Raw genomic sequence first — 18,062 nt, forward strand, 5'->3', positions numbered from 1 at the left:
CCTCAAGGAGAGAGGAGCTAATATCCTTCTGTGGAGTGGGGAGCACTTAGGCATTTACCCGCCCATTTCTAGTTGTAGGAAAGAGAAGAGATGATATTCCCTTTGGATCCGTAGACAGACCTGAGCCCCTGCGGTTAGAACTTACTGAAGCACTCTTACCTACCGGTATCAAGATACCACAGGTCCTTGCAGCACACCTGACTGTTAAGGGCTTTTTTGTAGCCGTCTCTTCCACTCCAGAAGTACAGTCGAGTGCCGATCGCAACGGCACAGTGTCCTGCTCTCGGTCTTGGCCTTGAGTTTTTTTTATCTTCCTGGGAATCTGACACCAGAGTAGTCCACTCTGCTGTATCTGAACAGAAAGGAACGGCCATGGCTCGACACTGCTCACAAGCAGCAACACAACAAGAATCACTTTATTAACAGACACCACGTCCAAGAGTCAGCCTCTCAAGACTCACCTAGATTTAGGTACGAAAACGAGCTGGTGCACCTCCACTCACAATCATGGGGAGAATTCTCAGTGTTTTCACCTTTATGTGGAACCCATCCACCAAAAATGTACATCCTAGACAACAAAAGAAACACAAAACATCTAAGTGATTGAATTCTACTTTTTGGATTAGAAACACTAAGAGTGATCTCAAGTGTATTTGTTGGTATGAACTTCAGAACCACTCCCTCCCTGCTGAACTGTAAAGGCAGTACTCTATAAATAAGGGGATGAAGAAAGTGGTTTGGGTTTGCTTTTTTAAAACAGAATTTACCGTTTTAAGTCAGGGTGGTACACATCTGAAGTCATGGGCACTTGGGAAGCTAGGCAAAGAGGAGGATCATTTGAGCACGCTGAGATTAAGGGCACTCTTGGAAGTGGAACAAAAGCCTGTTGCCACAGCAGAGCAGTAACAAGAGGAAACTGACAGTTGTTTTTTTTTTTTTTTTTTCTTTTTTTTTTTTTTTGGAGCTGGGGACAGAACCCAGGGCCTTGCACTCGCTAGGCAAGCGCTCTACCACTGAGCTAAATCCCCAATCCCAAAACTGACAGTTTTATAGAGCAGTGCTGAGTAAATTGAAGTGAAGACTGTTTGACTTCTAATACGCCCAAGACCAGAGTCGCTTAATACAGTCAGAGCACAAACTCCCATCTCTCTCTGCTTCTTGACAGTAGACATAGTGGCTTCCACAAAATGGTGGACTCTCATCTCAAACTGTGAGCAGAACTGGCCCTTCCTTCCTAAGTTGCTCTCGTCAGGGTATTTTAATCATATCAACAAAAAGTAGCTAAAATGTTGGTTGAAAAAGGTGACATCTCACCTAACTTTGGTCACTTCTATTCCTTAACTGTAACAACTTTTAGCCTAGTGTGGCTGTGAATGCCTATAGTCCCCACTGCCCGGAAGTTGTGGGGAAACCATGCTTGACCAGGCCTGATGGTGCAGGTTTACAAGTCAGCTACTTAGGGAGGCTGAGGCAGGAAGATCACAAGTTTGAAGCCTGCCTGGTTGGGCAACTCAGTGAAACTTGGTCTTGAAAAAAAAGGGGGGCCTTGGTAAGGTAGCTCTGGGGCAGTAGGACATTTAGGAGATACGTCTAAGACTCTCAGTTCAAACTCCAGCACTGTCAAACAGATAAATAAGTAAGCTTAAACTTTTTCCCAGCACCCAAAGATTCTTGTCGGAACACAGTTCAGGAATGGAGCAGTGTGAGAACTGAGAGCATGTGAGAAAACTCCAAGAAAACAAGAGTCTTGAGACTTGAGTTTCTTCAAAGCACACACTGTTCTTGGAATGTGTGATCATGCTCCTCCCAGGTGTAGCAGACAGTTTACTTCAGCTGTTGTTATTCATATGCCTGTATGAAAAAAATACGTTTTGCCACATGTGGTTTGTCCTTATGATAGAACACCTTAGTCATGTGACTCTTCTTAACCCTGAGATATAAATTTTCTAGTGCTCTGAATAAAGTTGGCTATCACATGAGACTTTAGTCCGCCTTGTTTTTAGGCCCTGCTCTCCCAGGCTGACACTGCCAATGAGAGAGAATTCTCTCTAAAACATACTTTACTTCATGTGTATGGATGGTTTTCCTGCATGTGTGCAAGGCATCACATGTGTGCCTGGTGTCTGAGGAAGCCAGCAAGGCAATTGACTCCCTGGGACTGGCATTACTAATGGATGTGAGCCACCATGAGGCTGCTGGGAATCTAACCACAGAGAGGACAAAGCAGCTTGGCGAAGCCTGCGGATGGTCATGACACCATGACTCTCCAGGACATCACGGAGAGGAAGCTAACTAACTAAGTATCACAGGCAGTCCTGACAGGTAATGGTATGCAGGGGCTTCAGCTCCCACAGACAGACTACTTTAGCACACGGAGGCACTATAAAGTCTGGTAATCTATTTTTAAGAAAGTAGCATCTTCATTTTTTTGGTATGAATCTTTCAAGTTGGTAAAAACAAACAAACAAACAAACAAACAAACCCAACAATAAACGAGAGCCATACTTGTTTCCTATAACACTGGCTGTGTGAAGGCTTCGTGGGAGTGGTACTGTCCCTTTAGTTTCTGGTTTTGACCACGACATAGTTTCTAGAAATAAAAACAAGCAAATCAGGAATTTTATCTAATAATAGCAAATCATCTCAATTTATACACTTAAAAAATAGGACAAGAGAAATATTTATCAAAATAAAACAAAAATGTTTCAAATATTTTAGATGAGATTCATTCACACCACAAAAAAACTGCCAATCAGAAATCTATTTACACTTTAATTTAACATTTATATTGGAGAGGTGTGCTTAACGCATCATTCATTTTGAGTTACAAATATTTCTGATTTAAAGTTTTAAGTAAGAGCACACTTCATAAGAAAGTCAAGGAGAGGGGTTGGGGATTTAGCTCAGTGGTAGAGCGCTTGCCTAGCAGGCGCAAGGCCCTGGGTTCGGTCCCCAGCTCCGGGGGGGGGGGGGAAGTCAAGGAGAAGCAGCACATTTCCCTTTGCTTGATCTAGAGTCCCTTCAGACAGAGCTGCCCACCGGGTTTCCCACTGGGTAGCACATGCTGTGAAAGCCATACTTCCCAAGACAGCGAGGACAACCACACAGATTGGCAACCAAACAGACACTGCTCTGAGTGACAGAGGGTGCTACTGACAATTACATTAGAGCAATAAGCACAAAGCTGGACCATTCTAGAAAACCCGGACTAATGGTGATAGTAAAAGAGGAAAATTGCTACCATAATTGAACATTCATTTGCTCAAAATGATTATGTCTCATCTGTTCCTAAGACTATAAATGCTGACTAAAATCTTAGTACAACTTGACAAATAGTCAAACAAAAAAATTAAATACATTGAAACTGTTCCTTTAAAATCATAAGAAATCCCTGAGTCAAATTAAGATTACCTAAGTCAAGCTGCCATAGGTCATCCAGACGAGCACCGCACATCCCACCAAAGACATACATCTTAGGACTCCCAGAGTCTCTTTTACAGTATATAACAGCAGTGTGGGATTCCCGTGGAGAAGGCACGGTGCCTTTGGTGGCTGGAACGCTCCAGCCCACAACACCAGAGCCATGCTGCAGCTCCAACTCATAGAAATCATTGAGATACCTAGGACATCACAAAAGACATTAGGACATTCAGATGGTGTACGCTTTACTGCCTTTTTATTTTGATTTCTAAGTGTAATATACACTAGCCACATAGTGGTGTGTGGCTGTAATCTCAGCCCTCAGGAGTCTGAAGCAGGAAGATGATGGGTTCCAGGTCAGTATGAACTACACAGACACACCCTATCTCAAAAAAAAAAAAAAAAAAAAAAAAAAAAGAAAAGGGGGCTTAAGAGATGGCTTGGTAGCTAAGAGCGCTTGCAGCTCTGGCAGAAGACTCAAGTTGGGTTCTTAGTGCTGACATCTGGTGGCTATAACTACCTGGAACTCCAGTTACAGAGGACCTGATGGCCCTTTCTTTCCTCTGAAGGCACCTACATGTACACAGTACAATAAACTCACAAGAAAACACACACACACACACACACACACACATACACACACACACACACACACACACACACACGTTTTTGAAAAGAAAAAAAGTCTACCATATACCTGCTGTAAAAAATTCTTCTAGTACACAAGGGCAGTAAGCAAGCAAAACTTGCAGATACTCACTCACTTCACACACACTTACAAACTCTGCTATGTCCTGGGCACTGCTATGATTTAATAGTGAAGGCACAAAACACCCGGCCCACACTCTTATCAATGACAACAGTGGTGGCTTTAAAACACAGTCCCTCGCGAGATGAGGTCCCTCTCCCCTTTATTTTAGGCTGGTCTGTGACTTCTCTGAACAACAGATGGCAAGGCTGGGTTGTAAAAAGCCAACACATTTTTACTCTAACACTGCTTGTGGAACCACCATCTAACAGGCCGTTTGGGGGCTGGCGGTGCAGCTCAGGTGGTGGAGGGCTTGGCCAGCATGCAGGAAGCCTGAGTTCAGTCTTCAGCAATGCATATCCCAAGCACAGTGGCACAGGCCTATAATCTCAGAAGGTACAACAGGGTGATCACAAGTTTGAGGTTACTCTTGGCTACGTGGTCCAGAGCCTGTCTCAAAACAGTAGCTATGTGTAGGCATATGAGGTGACAGCCTAGTGGACTCTATCCTTCAGCCACCCCAGTTAACTATCAGATGGGGATGATGGCTTTAAGTTTTCCCACTGCAGGGTTTAGCCATCTCTTCTGTGCCCTAATCATCTTACGGGCAGTGTTAGTATCTTGTATCAGTAGCCTATTACATAGCACTAGACACCAGGACCACTATTATGGATGCTCTTTTGGCAAATGTTTGAAGCCACTGCTTTGTAACCTCCTCTGTGCACTGTCAAATATCAGAGAAATGCCCGAAACCCGGTCTTAAATTTAGAAACTGGCATTAAATTTGATCTAACCAGATTCTTTTCTTGAAGAACTTTCATCAATCTGACATTTTTTAAACACGATCTTTATTTTCTTTGCAAATGCATGTACATGTGGTATACATGCATGTGGGCACACACACACACACACACACACACACACACACACACATATATATATATATGCATGCATAAACAAGAGAATGCCATTAGGTGTCCCCTTCAATCACTCTCTGCCTTTTATAATTGAGGCAGTTTGTCCCTGAACCTGAAACTTAGTTTGTTTTGGCAAGAGAAACTCTTGCCCTGAGTTTTTCTGTTTCTGCCTCCTATCAGCTGGGATTACGTGATGGCCACTATATCCATCTAGTTTTTTTATGTAGGCACTGGACATTCAAACCCAAGGTCCTCCAACTGGCAAGACAAGAGCTTAGCCTGCTGAGCTATCTCCCAATTCCAAAATGTCAACCCATTCAATTTCCTATTAATATGTTACTCAAGTGGGGGGAAAGAAAGCAAAACTTTTTTTTTCTTCTCTTTTTTTCGGAGCTGGGGACTGAACCCAGGGCCTTGCGCTTGCTAGTCAAGCACTCTACCACTGAGCTAAATCCCCAACCCCAGCAAAACTTTTTAGAACAAAAAAATTCAAAGTTTAGGGACTGGAGAGATGGCTCAATGATTAAGAGCATATACTATTCTTCCAAGGGACATACATGAATTCAGTTCCCAGCACCTCCATCCGGTGGCCCACAAACACCTGTAACACCAGCTGCAAGGAGAGCCTATGCCTCTGGCCTCGCTGGGCATCCACACCCACATGGACAGGCACCCACAAACACTCCATATACACATAATTAAAAATAAATCATTTAACTTACCACTAAGGAAGCAGAGGCAGGTGGAACTGAGTTTGAGGCCAGCCTGGTCACAAAGCAAGTTCCAGGACAGCCAGGGCTGATAAACCCTTTCTCAGAAAAATCAAAACTCTAAAAGAGGCATGCGCGATGTGTAAGGGTGAGGTCGCAGGATGCCTAAAACTTCAAAGTGTGTGTGTGCAGGTAGGGCAGTTGAGCAAACGTGACAACATGCTAGCAAGCTGGTGAGGAGCCCACGAACATTTGACTCTTAACTTTTGTAAACTAAAACTGTTTCAAGTGAAACAAGAGAAAAAATGAAGAAAAACCGAGGCTTCTGAAGCTTCATGTATTTCATGATGACTTTATATAATTATCAAACAACAACAAAAAAATCCATATGGCAGTTTTACCAACTTATTCCCAAAATGACAAGATAATTTCTGTTTAAGTGTGATGATTCCTGGACAGCTTAATGAAACAGAATTATCAGATAGAAAAGAGAAAAACTGCAAATCAAAAACAAATAAGAACAAGGGAAATAATAAAAGCACTATATATGGAAAGCATTTAGTAAGCGAGGTCTTTAAAAAGATCCACTCTAGGGCTGGAAGGAACTCGCTTGGCAGACAAGAGCACTGGATGCTCTTCCAGAGGACCCACACTGAGGCTCACGACCAACTGCTCCAGGGAATCTGAACCCGGCTTCTGGCTTCTACTTGTACCAGACACAAATGTGCAGACATACATGCAGGCAAAACATCCAAAGACATAAAATAATAAACACTGTTTAAAGATCCACCCTAAGCAATATCAAAAGAAACAACATAACTGAAAACAAAATGAACATCATAGATGGAGATCAAATGTGTGTTTGTTGGCTTGTTTAGACAGGGTCTCACTATATAGACCAGGCTGACCTCCAACTTACAAAATGTGACAGCCTCTGCTTCTCAGGGGCTGTAATTAAAAGCATGGCCACCACACCCAGCTAAGATCAAATTTTAACACAGAAGAATCCCCAGGGTATGGAGTGTGTGTATGTATGTGTGTGCATATGTATAAATGTATGTGTGTATATGTATATGTATATGTGTGTGTGAAACATGTATATACACATACACATACACACATATACCATGCTAGCAATGCTAATTCAGCAAACCATGAAATAAAATTTGGTAACAATAAAGTGATGTGCAACTTGGTATTGAGAATAAATGTGGGGTTGGGGATTTAGCTCAGTGGTAGAGCGCTTGCCTAGGAAGCGCAAGGCCCTGGGTTCGGTCCCCAGCTCCGAAAAAAAGAAAAAAAAAAGAAAAAAGAGAATAAATGCAGCTCATATTTCAAAGATTAATAATGGAATTAAAAATGTATTAAAGAGTCCCCAGCTCCGAAAAAAAAAGAACCAAAAAAAAAATGTATTAAAGAAACAGTAAATTCATCATCACAAATTTTAAATTATCTTTAAAGGGGAGAGAAATAAAACTAAATAAAATATGTATATTTTAAAAAGTCTTTACTCTTATCAAAGATATGTGCCAGGAACTGAGAGCAAATGCCATAATAAATGACAGAAAGAGTTGGGGATTTAGCTCAGTGGTAGAGCGCTTGCCTAGGAAGCGCAAGGCCCTGGGTTCGGTCCCCAGCTCCGAAAAAAAAGAAAAAGGAAAAAAAAAATGACAGAAAGGTAAATACAATAAAACAAAATTAAATCTAATGGAGAAGTGAGCAAACGTTCTCTGTAAAGAGACAGATAATAGACATTTTAGACTCTGGGGGCTTTAAAGTCTGTTGAAACTATTCAACTCTGCTTAGGATTTTTTTTTTGGAGGGTGGTATTTTGGCAGTGCTGGGAACTGAAGAGAGAAACTGCTGTTTTAACATAAAAGTAATCAAAGGCAATAATTAAATGAATGAGGGCATGAGTGTATTTCAATAAAACTTTACTAACAAAAATAAGAAACAAGAGAGTTTGGTTCACAAAGTACAGCTTGTAAATCCAGAAATCTTAGAAAAGGCCCAGGCATTTAAGAATTACAACACACCAGGGTGGAGCTACAGCTCAGTTGGTAGGATGTTTTTCTAGAATGAATGAAGCCCTAGTGTGGTTACATACGACTGTAATCCCAGCACTCAGGAGATAGAAGCAAGAGGATAGAAAATTCAAGGGTATCCTTAGCTACACGCCAAGTCTGAGGCTAGCCTGGGCTATATGAGATACTACTTTTAAAAAGATGACAAGAGATGCTTGCTGCAGTATTGGGATTACTAGAACTGAACTAGGAAAAGAGCAGGAAGCCTGCAGCACTCACAGGAGTGTACAACCACTGGCACAGAAAGAAAATGCATGTACCAGAAGAAACTACAGAATATTATTCTTTACAACCTTGGGGAAAGACTGCCTTCTTATACAAGATATAGAATCACAAAACAGTAAAAGGAAATGTTGTCAAGGTTAAAAAAACAAACCTGTTTAAAGCAAAGACCTAGAAAAAGTATTTATAACATGTAGTTGGGCAGTGGTGGCGAACTCCTTTAATCCCAGCACTAGAGGCAGAGGCAGGTGAATCTCTAAGTGAGTTAGAGGCCAGCCTGGCCTACGGGGGAAGTTTCAGGACAGCCAGAGCTATACAGGCAAATAAAGGAACCCTGTCTCAAAAGACCCAACCAAACAAAAAATAGAAAAAAATATTTGTAACATATGAAAGAAAATGTTTTCTTCTGTAAAGAATACTTATAGAGTCCAAAAGAAAAATTTTAATCCTTGAAAAAGATTAAGAAGAAACGATTTCATCCAGTTATAAACAGAAAGTCAATATGCCCAGTCGATTATATGCTACATTCTAGGAATGGGTAATGCACACATGAGATTAAGAAATCAAGCCCATTACACTGCCACCCCGACAACTCTAGGGATTCAGCTAGGTCCAGTAAACAGTTTGGCTGCTTTTAATCCCAGCACTTGGGAGGCGAGGCAGGACGACCAGCGCAGCCAGGACTCCGTTACACAGAGCACCCTGTCTGGAAAAACCTAATAAATAAAGTGGTGGTGGCGAACACCTTTAATCCCAGCACTCAGAAAACAGAGGCAGGCGGATCTCCCAGTTCTAGACCAGCCTGGTGTACACAGAAAATAATTAAAGATCATATTTTAAAAAAAGTAAAAGAAAGTTAAAAAATACAAAAAGTAACGTAAAAATAAAAAGCAAGCACAAAGGAAGAGAGTCCGTGATTCATTGTCTTTGGAAAAAGAGGACAGTATTTCCAAATGCAATATGACCCAACAGAATGCACGAAATAACAACAATGGCTTTCACTTAATACCATAGTTTATACCAAGTTTTCAGACAAAACCAATTTTAAAATAGCCATGTTATTGTTTTGGTATTATGTATAATCCACTTACTGTGAGTTATAGCTCAAGACATACAAAGATATTGGCATAATCAATTATACAAGTGTTGATTTAATAAGATTATTTCTGATTAGAAAAAGTTTGAAAATTATTCTCTAGGGACTAAAAAATAGTATGTAAAACGTGTTTATTGTTAGTCTCAAATATAAAATCTAAAGTAAGCCTTACGATAACTAAAGATGAAATATTTTAACCTAAATATAAAATAAGCACTTGGTCTATAAGAGAGCATACCTGGGGACATTATTATTTGAATCTTCACTTTCATTTGCCAAACCAGCAAACAAATAGCATTTGTTACCATATAAAGAGAAGCTATGTCCAAGCCGAGGACAAGGAGGTAAACCGGAAGGAGGGGGCTGGGGTTTCACTTTTTTCCATAACCAACGACTTGCCTAAAAAAGAACATATTCATATAAAGGCAGGAAACATTTCTATGTCTACACTTTCAACAGTGAAACACCACACCAAACATCTGCATCTCCTCAGAAGGGCCAATGAGCTCCTCTGGACAAATGACAAGTAGATGACTAACTCTGATTTGTTTGTTGAGACAAGGTCTTACTATGGAGCCCTTGCTGTCCTGGAACTCACTATGTAGACCAGGCTGCCAACTCAAGACATCTGCCTGCCTCTGCCTCCCAAGTTCTGGGATTAAAGGTGTGTATCATATTCGGAGAAGTGGTTAACTTCTGAGTAAAATGTATGTCCGGGTAAGGCTGGCTATGGGAATCCCAGAATTTGTACGGCAAGAGAATCAGGAGTTGAAAGCTAACCTTGGCTACTGTGTGAATTTAAGGGCAGCCTGGACTATGTGAAATTTGTCTCACAAAGCTATAGGTATATATGTAGGTATATGTATGTATTAATAGACATCTGGGCGAATCTTCTATAAACTTATAATAATAAATAGTAGTAATAATAATTAGTAGTAGTAGTATTTTCACTGACTTTTGCCAAGTGAAAAGAATTTAAGAATTCATATGTAGAACTTTGAGTAGATGTAATTTATAAAAGCTTACTTTTAGAGATTAGATAACCCTTGAAAGCTAAATAACTTTTAAGTAAACAAAACTCATTTAACAAACCAAACCCCAAAACGTATTCTGGCCATGAGAATCCTCTGTTTTAAACTATCTGAAATGGCTGTTTTCTTGGAAATAAGTAAAATCCCTCATGTCTGCCAAGTGGTAGACACCCTCATGATCAGGGATGTGCTTGGGACATAGCAACAATAGTCAACAGTGACAGGCGGGTGTAAGGAGCAAGTCAAACTTAGCAAGCCCATGTGAAACTGTAGCCACTGTTAAAGGAAGCTGTTCCTTTCTTCCTGAGACATTGCTTTTCCCGTGGTAGAAATGCCCAGACACCACCACAGACAATACTGATTCCAAACACCTAGGGGCAGGGCCCGCAGTCTCCTGTCATTGGCTGGGAGGTGCTTGTGTTGTAGGCTAAAGGACAGCTGCACCAGACACAAAAACCTAACGTGACACAGGCAAGCACGGTGTCATCTTTATGCTATCAGTGTCATTCCCGACCTCAGACGGCAGAGACTTTGACCTGTCGGTGAAGCTAGAAATGTGGAGCACCTGCACTGTACCTGTACCGATGCAATATCTGTAATCTTTTTAAAACTACGACAATCTCATTAGCACTCGGACTGAAGATAAACGTGAGGAACACTTACTTGTAATTCATACAACTCATTGCTGTATCTTCCATATTCAACCATTCCCCCAAATACTAGGATTCTAGTACCGTCACAGACAAAACCGTGGGCCGCGCAGCCTGGGGGGATGTCTCCTCGGACAGCTGGTAGGAACCACTGATTGGTAACTAGTTGAAAAAGATTAAAATCAATTATAACAAGTCACCACACTCCATGGGTTTGATAAGTCGATATCAGTCATGGGATCTATACAGATGATCAAAGCGTATGTGTGTATACATACATACATGCATGCACACATACATACACACACACATACACACATCTCCATCCTTTATTCCAACAGTTCTCAATGGGGGAGTCTTTTGCTCCCCCAAGGATACTGATTTTACAATGTCCAAAATAATCTTTAGTTGTCACCACTGGGATGGAGGTGCTACTACGAAGCCATGGGTTGAGTCTGAGGATGCCAGCATGCATCTTACAGCATACAAAGTAGCACCCACAGCCAAAGATCACCAGTCCCAAATGTATTAATGCTGCTGTTGAAAACCCAGATCTGGGGCAGGCAATGGTGGCATATGCCGTTAATCCTAGCACAGCACTTGAGAGGCAGATGGGCTGATCTCTGTGAGTTCGAGGCCAGTCTGGACTACACAGCTCGTCCTAGCACAGCCAGGGCTACACAGAGAAACCCTGTATTGAGGAAGGAAGGAAAAAAGTGAAGAGAAGAGAAGAGAAGAGAAGAGAAGAGAAGAGAAGAGAAGAGAAGAGAAGAGAAGAGAAGAAAAGAGAAGAGAAGAGACGAGACCTGTTCTGCACCATTTAACTCCTAGAAAAACCCTGGTGAGTGCCACCCCCATTACAGAAGTGGAAAATCTGAGATTTAGAAAGACTTGGTAACTTTTTTTTTTTTTTTTTTTTTTTTTTTTTTTTTTTTTTTTTTTTTTTTTTTTGAGCTGGGGACCAACCCAGGGCCTTGCGCTTGTTAGGCAAGCGCTCTACCACTGAGCTAAATCCCCAACCCCAAGACTTGGTAACTTTAATGTTGATTTTGAACTGGCAAAGCAAGATTCAAAACAGACCCAATTTTCCTAAGCCGAGGGTATTTACACTATACCAGGTCAAGTATCTTTAAAACTTTTTCTGTTGGAGTACTGGGGAGGGTAAAAACTACTGTTTTTAGCTTTTAGAGGACTACTGTGTTTCATCAAAGTGGTTGACTGTGAGCTATATCAACGTCAAATACAGTAACTAGTCTTACTAGTCACCTATGATTGCTAGACTACTTGTAACTGGAGAAAGTAAACTTCCAACCAGCACGTAGGTCAAAGCCTGCCCACTTGACAAGCGACACTACGCTGTGCACCGGTGCCTAAGTTATGACAGCCCTCTTTGCGAGGACCAGCCCGGAAGGGCAAAGCGTATACATATACATACATCGGTTATGCAGGGACCAGTCCGGGTTCACCCACAACTCCCTCCCCCGCCCGTTTAGAGAACTGTCGACCGAGAAAGTCTTGCCGGCTTCCGCCCCGTACTAAGTGTACCGAAGTTACAGAGCCAGAAGAGCCTCCCCGCCCCTCGACTCTCTTCGTTCCAAGAGATGGGTGCAAGAATGCAAAGACCACTGAGGCCCGGCTTGGGGTGGGTTTTGTTCTTGACACTGGCGGGATCTCCGCCCCTTAAGTGACCAGTCCTGGGGGGAGAGGCCCAGCTCGTGGAACCCGCCGTCTCGGGTCCGCGGGGAGGGATGGGCCGGGGTGTCTCGATGTCTACCGGCGGAGTCACGTCCAGCCCGCGGAACCGGGAACACCGAGCCGCCTGCCAGCACATTGCGAGCTCGGGCTGCCGACCCAGCCGATCTTCCCTCGCCGCCTGCCGAGCTGGGGAAGCGGCGACCCGGCGGTGACAGCTGTCAGGTCGCGCCTCCCCTCCCCCTCCGCGGTCCCGAGGCGGGGTCGCCGAGCCGCCGCCTACCGGTGTTGTAGACGTGCAGCTCGTCCGCGATGCCCTCGTTGCCCCCGCCGAAGATGATCATCAGTTCCCGGATGGCCACCGCTCGGTGTCCGTGCCGGGCGCGGGGCACCGGCCCGGTGAAGGAGGAAACCCGCCTCCAGTTGAGGAGGCTGGGAGCCGCCATCTTCCCAACCCCCGCCCCTCGGCCCACAATGCCCCGCGCGCCACGGGCTCCACGGCTCGTGGGGAGGACGAGCGCCGCCTCCAGCTGTGCGCGGGAGGCCCGGCACGTGACCCGCGGGCCCCGCCCCCCAGCCCGTGGCGACGTGGCCCTCGGGGCTCCGCCAAGATGGAACCCCTCCCACCAACCCTGCCAACCCTCCTCTCCCGTGGCTTTCCGTGGGGTGGTCGGGGAGGAAGGCACAGCCTTGTCCTTTAAGTCCACCTTGAGCATCTTCCGTGTGGGAGCGTCACACCCTGGAAACTGTTATCACAGGCACTGGAGAAAAGCTGCCAAGTAGATCCCAAGTGCTGGGAGCACAAGGGAGCGCCTTAGGCAAATCTGACATCTCAAAGCAGGGTCCACCCCCAGGCTGCAGGACTAGGACAGGGATGGGGGCTAAGTGCAGGACCTGAGCACAGCTCAGATTTGGAGGTGACAGGCCCAGACAGCTAAAGTTAACCCCAAAGGTGATTTTTGGTTCGTTTGATTCAAGCAGGTGTATTAGTTGTCTTCTGGTTGTGATAAAATACCCTACAAAAACCACTGATGGACAGAAGGGTTTGTTTCCGCTCACTGAGAAGCCCATCATAATGAGGAGTCTTGGCTGGAAGTGGCTGGTGGGATTTCATCTGCAGAGAGCCACGGATGCTGGAACCCAGCTGCCTTGTTATTTAGTCCAGGATGGCGCCCGGTTTATTCCTACCTTAGTTCATTCCAATCTTACATTTATTCTCACCTTAATCTAATCTAGAAAACCTCAAAGGCCCGCCCACACGCTTGTCTCCTAAGTAAATCTAGACACTATCAAGTCGACAGCATTGACCATCGCAGCAGGTCAGTGTTTTCAAGCTGAGATTTTTTTTTTTTTTTATGTTCTTGTTAATGTTCCTAAACAAAAAGACGAAAGGGGAAAACCCTTAAAAGTTGCAAACTCAGTGTTCATTTGGAAAGGATCTGTTTCTTAGGCCTGCTATATCAAAGTGCCACACATCTAGTGCCTTAAAATAGTCGAACAGCACTCAGGATGAAGAGTTTGAGGCCAGCGTAGTCTATGTGGTGAATTCCAGGACAGCCAGGGCTACAAGGAGAGACCCTGTATCCAAAAAACAAAACAAACAAACAAACAAAACCAAAAAACATCCTGGGTTTGATTTTCAGAACCTGTAGCTGCTTACAACAACCATCTGGAACCCCCTGTTCTGGGGGGGGGGGGCTACATCCTCTTCTGGCCACCACAGGTACAGGGCATGTCTGTGGTTCAGTCATAGACATACCTGCAGGCAACACACCTCGTAAAATAAAATCTTAAAGAATTCAAAACATTAGAATTGTCTCACAGTTGGAGAAAACGTTGTCTGAAACCAAGGGGTCTGCAGGACAGAACGCCAATGTAGGTAATAGCCGAAGGGAAAAATCAGACAGGGTAGAGAAGGAGGGTGAGCTGTACCCCTGAGAAACCAGCATTTAAAAGGTTATAACAGAAGGCAAAAGGGAACTGGGGACTTGTTCAATGGGTTTGGCTTTGAAAACCACTTCCACCTTTATGAACCTCCCTTCGCCTGTGGCTTCTTCTAAATATCAGTCCTCGCCAAGTTCCCTTTTGACCTCTTAGCTATTAGTGTTCCATTTCCTTCAGAAGCCACACAGAGTTCATGTAGGAGGAGGAAGTATTGGATTTGCAAATTAAGGGGTTGCTATTGGCCTAGAGTTAAACACTCGCAGCGGAGGAGGAGGAGGAGGAGGAGGAGAAGCTAGAGAGAGAAGAAGAACGAGCGGGAGAGAGGAAGTGCATCGAACGCAGTCTATGGTTGTTTGGAGCTGTTGCCCTGCCACGTGTGCCATTCTCAGGCCGGGTCTCGCACACAGTTGTCATTCAGTAAAATTATAATTTCTACCATCTTTATCATATTCCTACCGCTTCTAATTCTATCCCTTAGCTACGGGGCATTGAGGGTGGCAGACATCTAGGTGTAATCGGCAAGGTCTTGGTGGAGGACTCTGGGGGACGCTAGCAGACGGACTCAAGAAGAGAGGGTCTAAGCAGGCACTGTTCTCAGGATGAGAGAGGCAGGCAGGAGCTGAGAAATCTATTTCCGGGCGAGAGGGCTCCCATTGTGGTTCTCAGCTACAGCCGTGACCAAGGCATGGAAAAGAGCAAGGGAGGGCTCTAGGCCATGTGGGATCTAACCTTGTCGCTGGAACAAGACTTAGAGTTAAGAGCCAAGGAAGAAAACCTAGTGCCAACCAAGGCTTGGGTGCAGAGCCATTGCTGCCCTTTATCAGGTATGAGAAAGAGCCCAGAGCACTGAAGCTCAAGCTGCCAAGACAATAACCCCACAACTGGGTCCATCGAGCAAGAGGGATTGAGCGACTGTTGTCATTTCTGCCTCTTGTGTGGGATCTTGGAGACCAGCCAGAAGAGACAAAGAGAAGAAAAAAAAAAAAACCACCCTTATCAGCTTGACCCAGTCTAGTGACTCATCAGCTGCTACAAAGTATTTCCTTCCTTCATTGACCTTAGTAGATACTATCTGAAGACAATGTCTTTCCCTCACGGTTAACTGCCGGCACCTCCTTAGGAAGGGGTAGTCTCCAGGATCCTCTATCCCCACCATCGTCCGTAAAGGCACATTGCTAGGTCCATTCCTATGCAGGTGTAAATGCAGCTTCCGTGAGTTCAACCCTCCCGCTCCTATTCGTGAAGTGACCCTGATTAAATCCAGTGGGACACACGTACAAGATAAGAAGATAGAACAGAGACCCGTTGGCGAGAAGGAAAGGTTCAGCAGGATGCAGGAGAGAGACGAGAAGGTAATGGGGCCTGCCTATCATCAAAACAAACCCAGGGACGCAACAGTCACAAATAGCGAGTCAAGACAAATAGAGGTATTTCCTAAAGCATTTTGAACAGACTCACCGAAGGCCGGTCCAGTTGGCAAGAAGAAATGATAGTTGCCCTTCAACTAAAAGAATAGAGACTCAGACTTGTAGTCCAATGATAAATGGCACCACGGATTAAAAGTGGACATGATGGGCAGATGCTGTCATGTTTAGCCATGAGTCTATGCCCCGAGATAAATGTATCATGAAGTAAATAGTGTGAAGTGATATCATGGTGTAATAAATACTACAGAGAATTCTTGAGCGTACCTAAATGATATAGACTATGCTGTACATGGGCTATACAGTTTACCCTACTTAGTACAATGATGATTAATATTTTTTAATGATTTTTTAAAATTATTTTTAAGTGTGTGTGTGTATGTGGATATGTACGTGCGTGTATGTGCAGGAAACCTCGATAAAAGGCCAGAAAAGAGCATCAGATTCCCTGGAGTTAGAATTCTAGGTGGTTGTAAGCTGTCGATGAGAGTACTGGGAATCAAACTCTGGACTCCGTAAGAGCAAGAGGTGCTCTGATCATTGAACAACCTCTCCAGCCCACTGACGTTCTTTTTAAACTTTAGGTTTTTCTTCTGTTTGTTTTTCATTTATTTATCCATTCACCGTACATGCCACTTCTCCTCTCAGTCCCTCCCCACCCCTTCCTCCTCTTCTCCTCCCCATGGGTATCCCCGACCCTGGCACATCAAGTCACATAACTAGGCGCATCCGCTCCCACTGAGGTCAGACAAGGCAACCCATTTAGGGGAATGGGATCCACAGGCAGGCAACAAATTCAGGGACACATGGAGGCCAAGCTGCACAGCTGCTACATATGTGCTGGGTCCTGGGTGCAGCCCATGCTTGCTCTTTGGTTGGTGGTTCAGTCTCTGTGAGTGCCCAACGGTCCAGGTTAGTTGACTCTGTTAGTTTTCTTCTGGATTCCCTGTCCCCTTCAGGTCCCTCAATCTGTCCCCCAATTCTTCCACGAGACTCCCTGAGCTCCATCTAATGTTTAACTGTGGGCTCTGCCTCTGCTTCCATCAGAGGACAGTTATGCTAGGATCCTCTCTGCAAGCAAAACAGAGTATCATTAATGGTGTCAGGGATTGGTTGGTGTCTTAGTTAGGGTTTTTATGGCTGGGTACAGACACTGTGACCAAGAACTCTTCTTATAAAGACAACATTTATTTGGGGCTGGCTTACAGGTTCGGAGGTTCAGTCCATTATCATCAAGGCGGGGACATGGCAGCTCCAGGCAGGCATGGTGCAGGAGGAGCTGAGAGTTCTGCTTCTTCATCTGAAGGCTGCTAGGAGAAGACTGGCTTCCAGGTAGCGAGGATGTGGGTCTTAAAGCCCATACCTACAGTGACACACCTACTCCAATGGGGCCACACCTTCTAAAACTGCCACTCCCTGGGCAGAGCACATACAAACCATCACAGTTGGCCGTTGAGTTTCTGTTCTGTCTTTGTCCCTGGACATCTTGTAGGTAGGGCACATTCTGAAGGTTTTGTGGGTGGGTTCTGTCCATATCCCTCCACTGGGAGTCCTGCCTGACTACAGGAAGTGGCCACTTCAGGATCCATATCCCCACTGCTAGGAGTCTCAGCTAAAGTCACCCCCATAGACTTCCGGGGACCTCCCTCATCCCCCACCGCATCCTCAGTCTCTGGTGTGTTATAGAGTGGCCCCATGGCTGATTTCTGTTCTCTCTCCCCTGCTCTCCCTACACCTGATCACCCTACCTCATCCCCTCCCCATCCCCTGTCCCACCCAGTTCCCTCTCCATACCCCTCTAAGTCTATCGTGTTTCTCCTTCTGAGAAACAGTCAAGCGTCCTCCCTGGGCCCTCCTTGTTATTTGGATCTCTGGGTCTGTGGATTGTAGTGTGGGTATCCTGTACTTTACGGCTCATATCCATTTAGAAGATATCCACTTTAGAAAATAAAAGCCAAGACATAGGAACCTTTGGGCTAAGGACAATAATGGCCCCTGGCTGTTGCCACCCCCAGGATGCTATGCTATTGCTTAGCTTTATGTCCTCGTCCCCAACAAACAGTGTTGGGGACACTTTTTCATTTATATGTATTTACTTTTCTATTTTGAGATGGGGTCTCTCTG

The 18,062-nt window shown here is 44.5% G+C and overlaps 1 protein-coding gene across 1 annotated transcript in view; it reads right to left on the reverse strand.

The window, feature by feature from the left end:
- Positions 1-13,057, reverse strand: part of Hcfc2 (host cell factor C2) — a 29,041-nt gene extending 15,984 nt beyond the window's left edge. Inside the window, exons 1-7 of the mRNA XM_032910698.1 lie at positions 12,854-13,057; positions 10,892-11,040; positions 9,436-9,596; positions 3,412-3,620; positions 2,506-2,590; positions 462-568; positions 164-352 (exon numbers count right to left, since the gene is read on the reverse strand). Coding sequence (XP_032766589.1) covers positions 164-352; positions 462-568; positions 2,506-2,590; positions 3,412-3,620; positions 9,436-9,596; positions 10,892-11,040; positions 12,854-13,016 — 1,063 coding nt within the window. The 5' untranslated portion in view covers positions 13,017-13,057. The remainder of the gene's footprint in view (positions 1-163; positions 353-461; positions 569-2,505; positions 2,591-3,411; positions 3,621-9,435; positions 9,597-10,891; positions 11,041-12,853) is intronic.
- Positions 13,058-18,062: the final 5,005 nt, after the last annotated feature.

Source organism: Rattus rattus, chromosome 1 (assembly GCF_011064425.1).
Source record: "Rattus rattus isolate New Zealand chromosome 1, Rrattus_CSIRO_v1, whole genome shotgun sequence".
Lineage (NCBI taxonomy): Eukaryota > Metazoa > Chordata > Mammalia > Rodentia > Muridae > Rattus > Rattus rattus.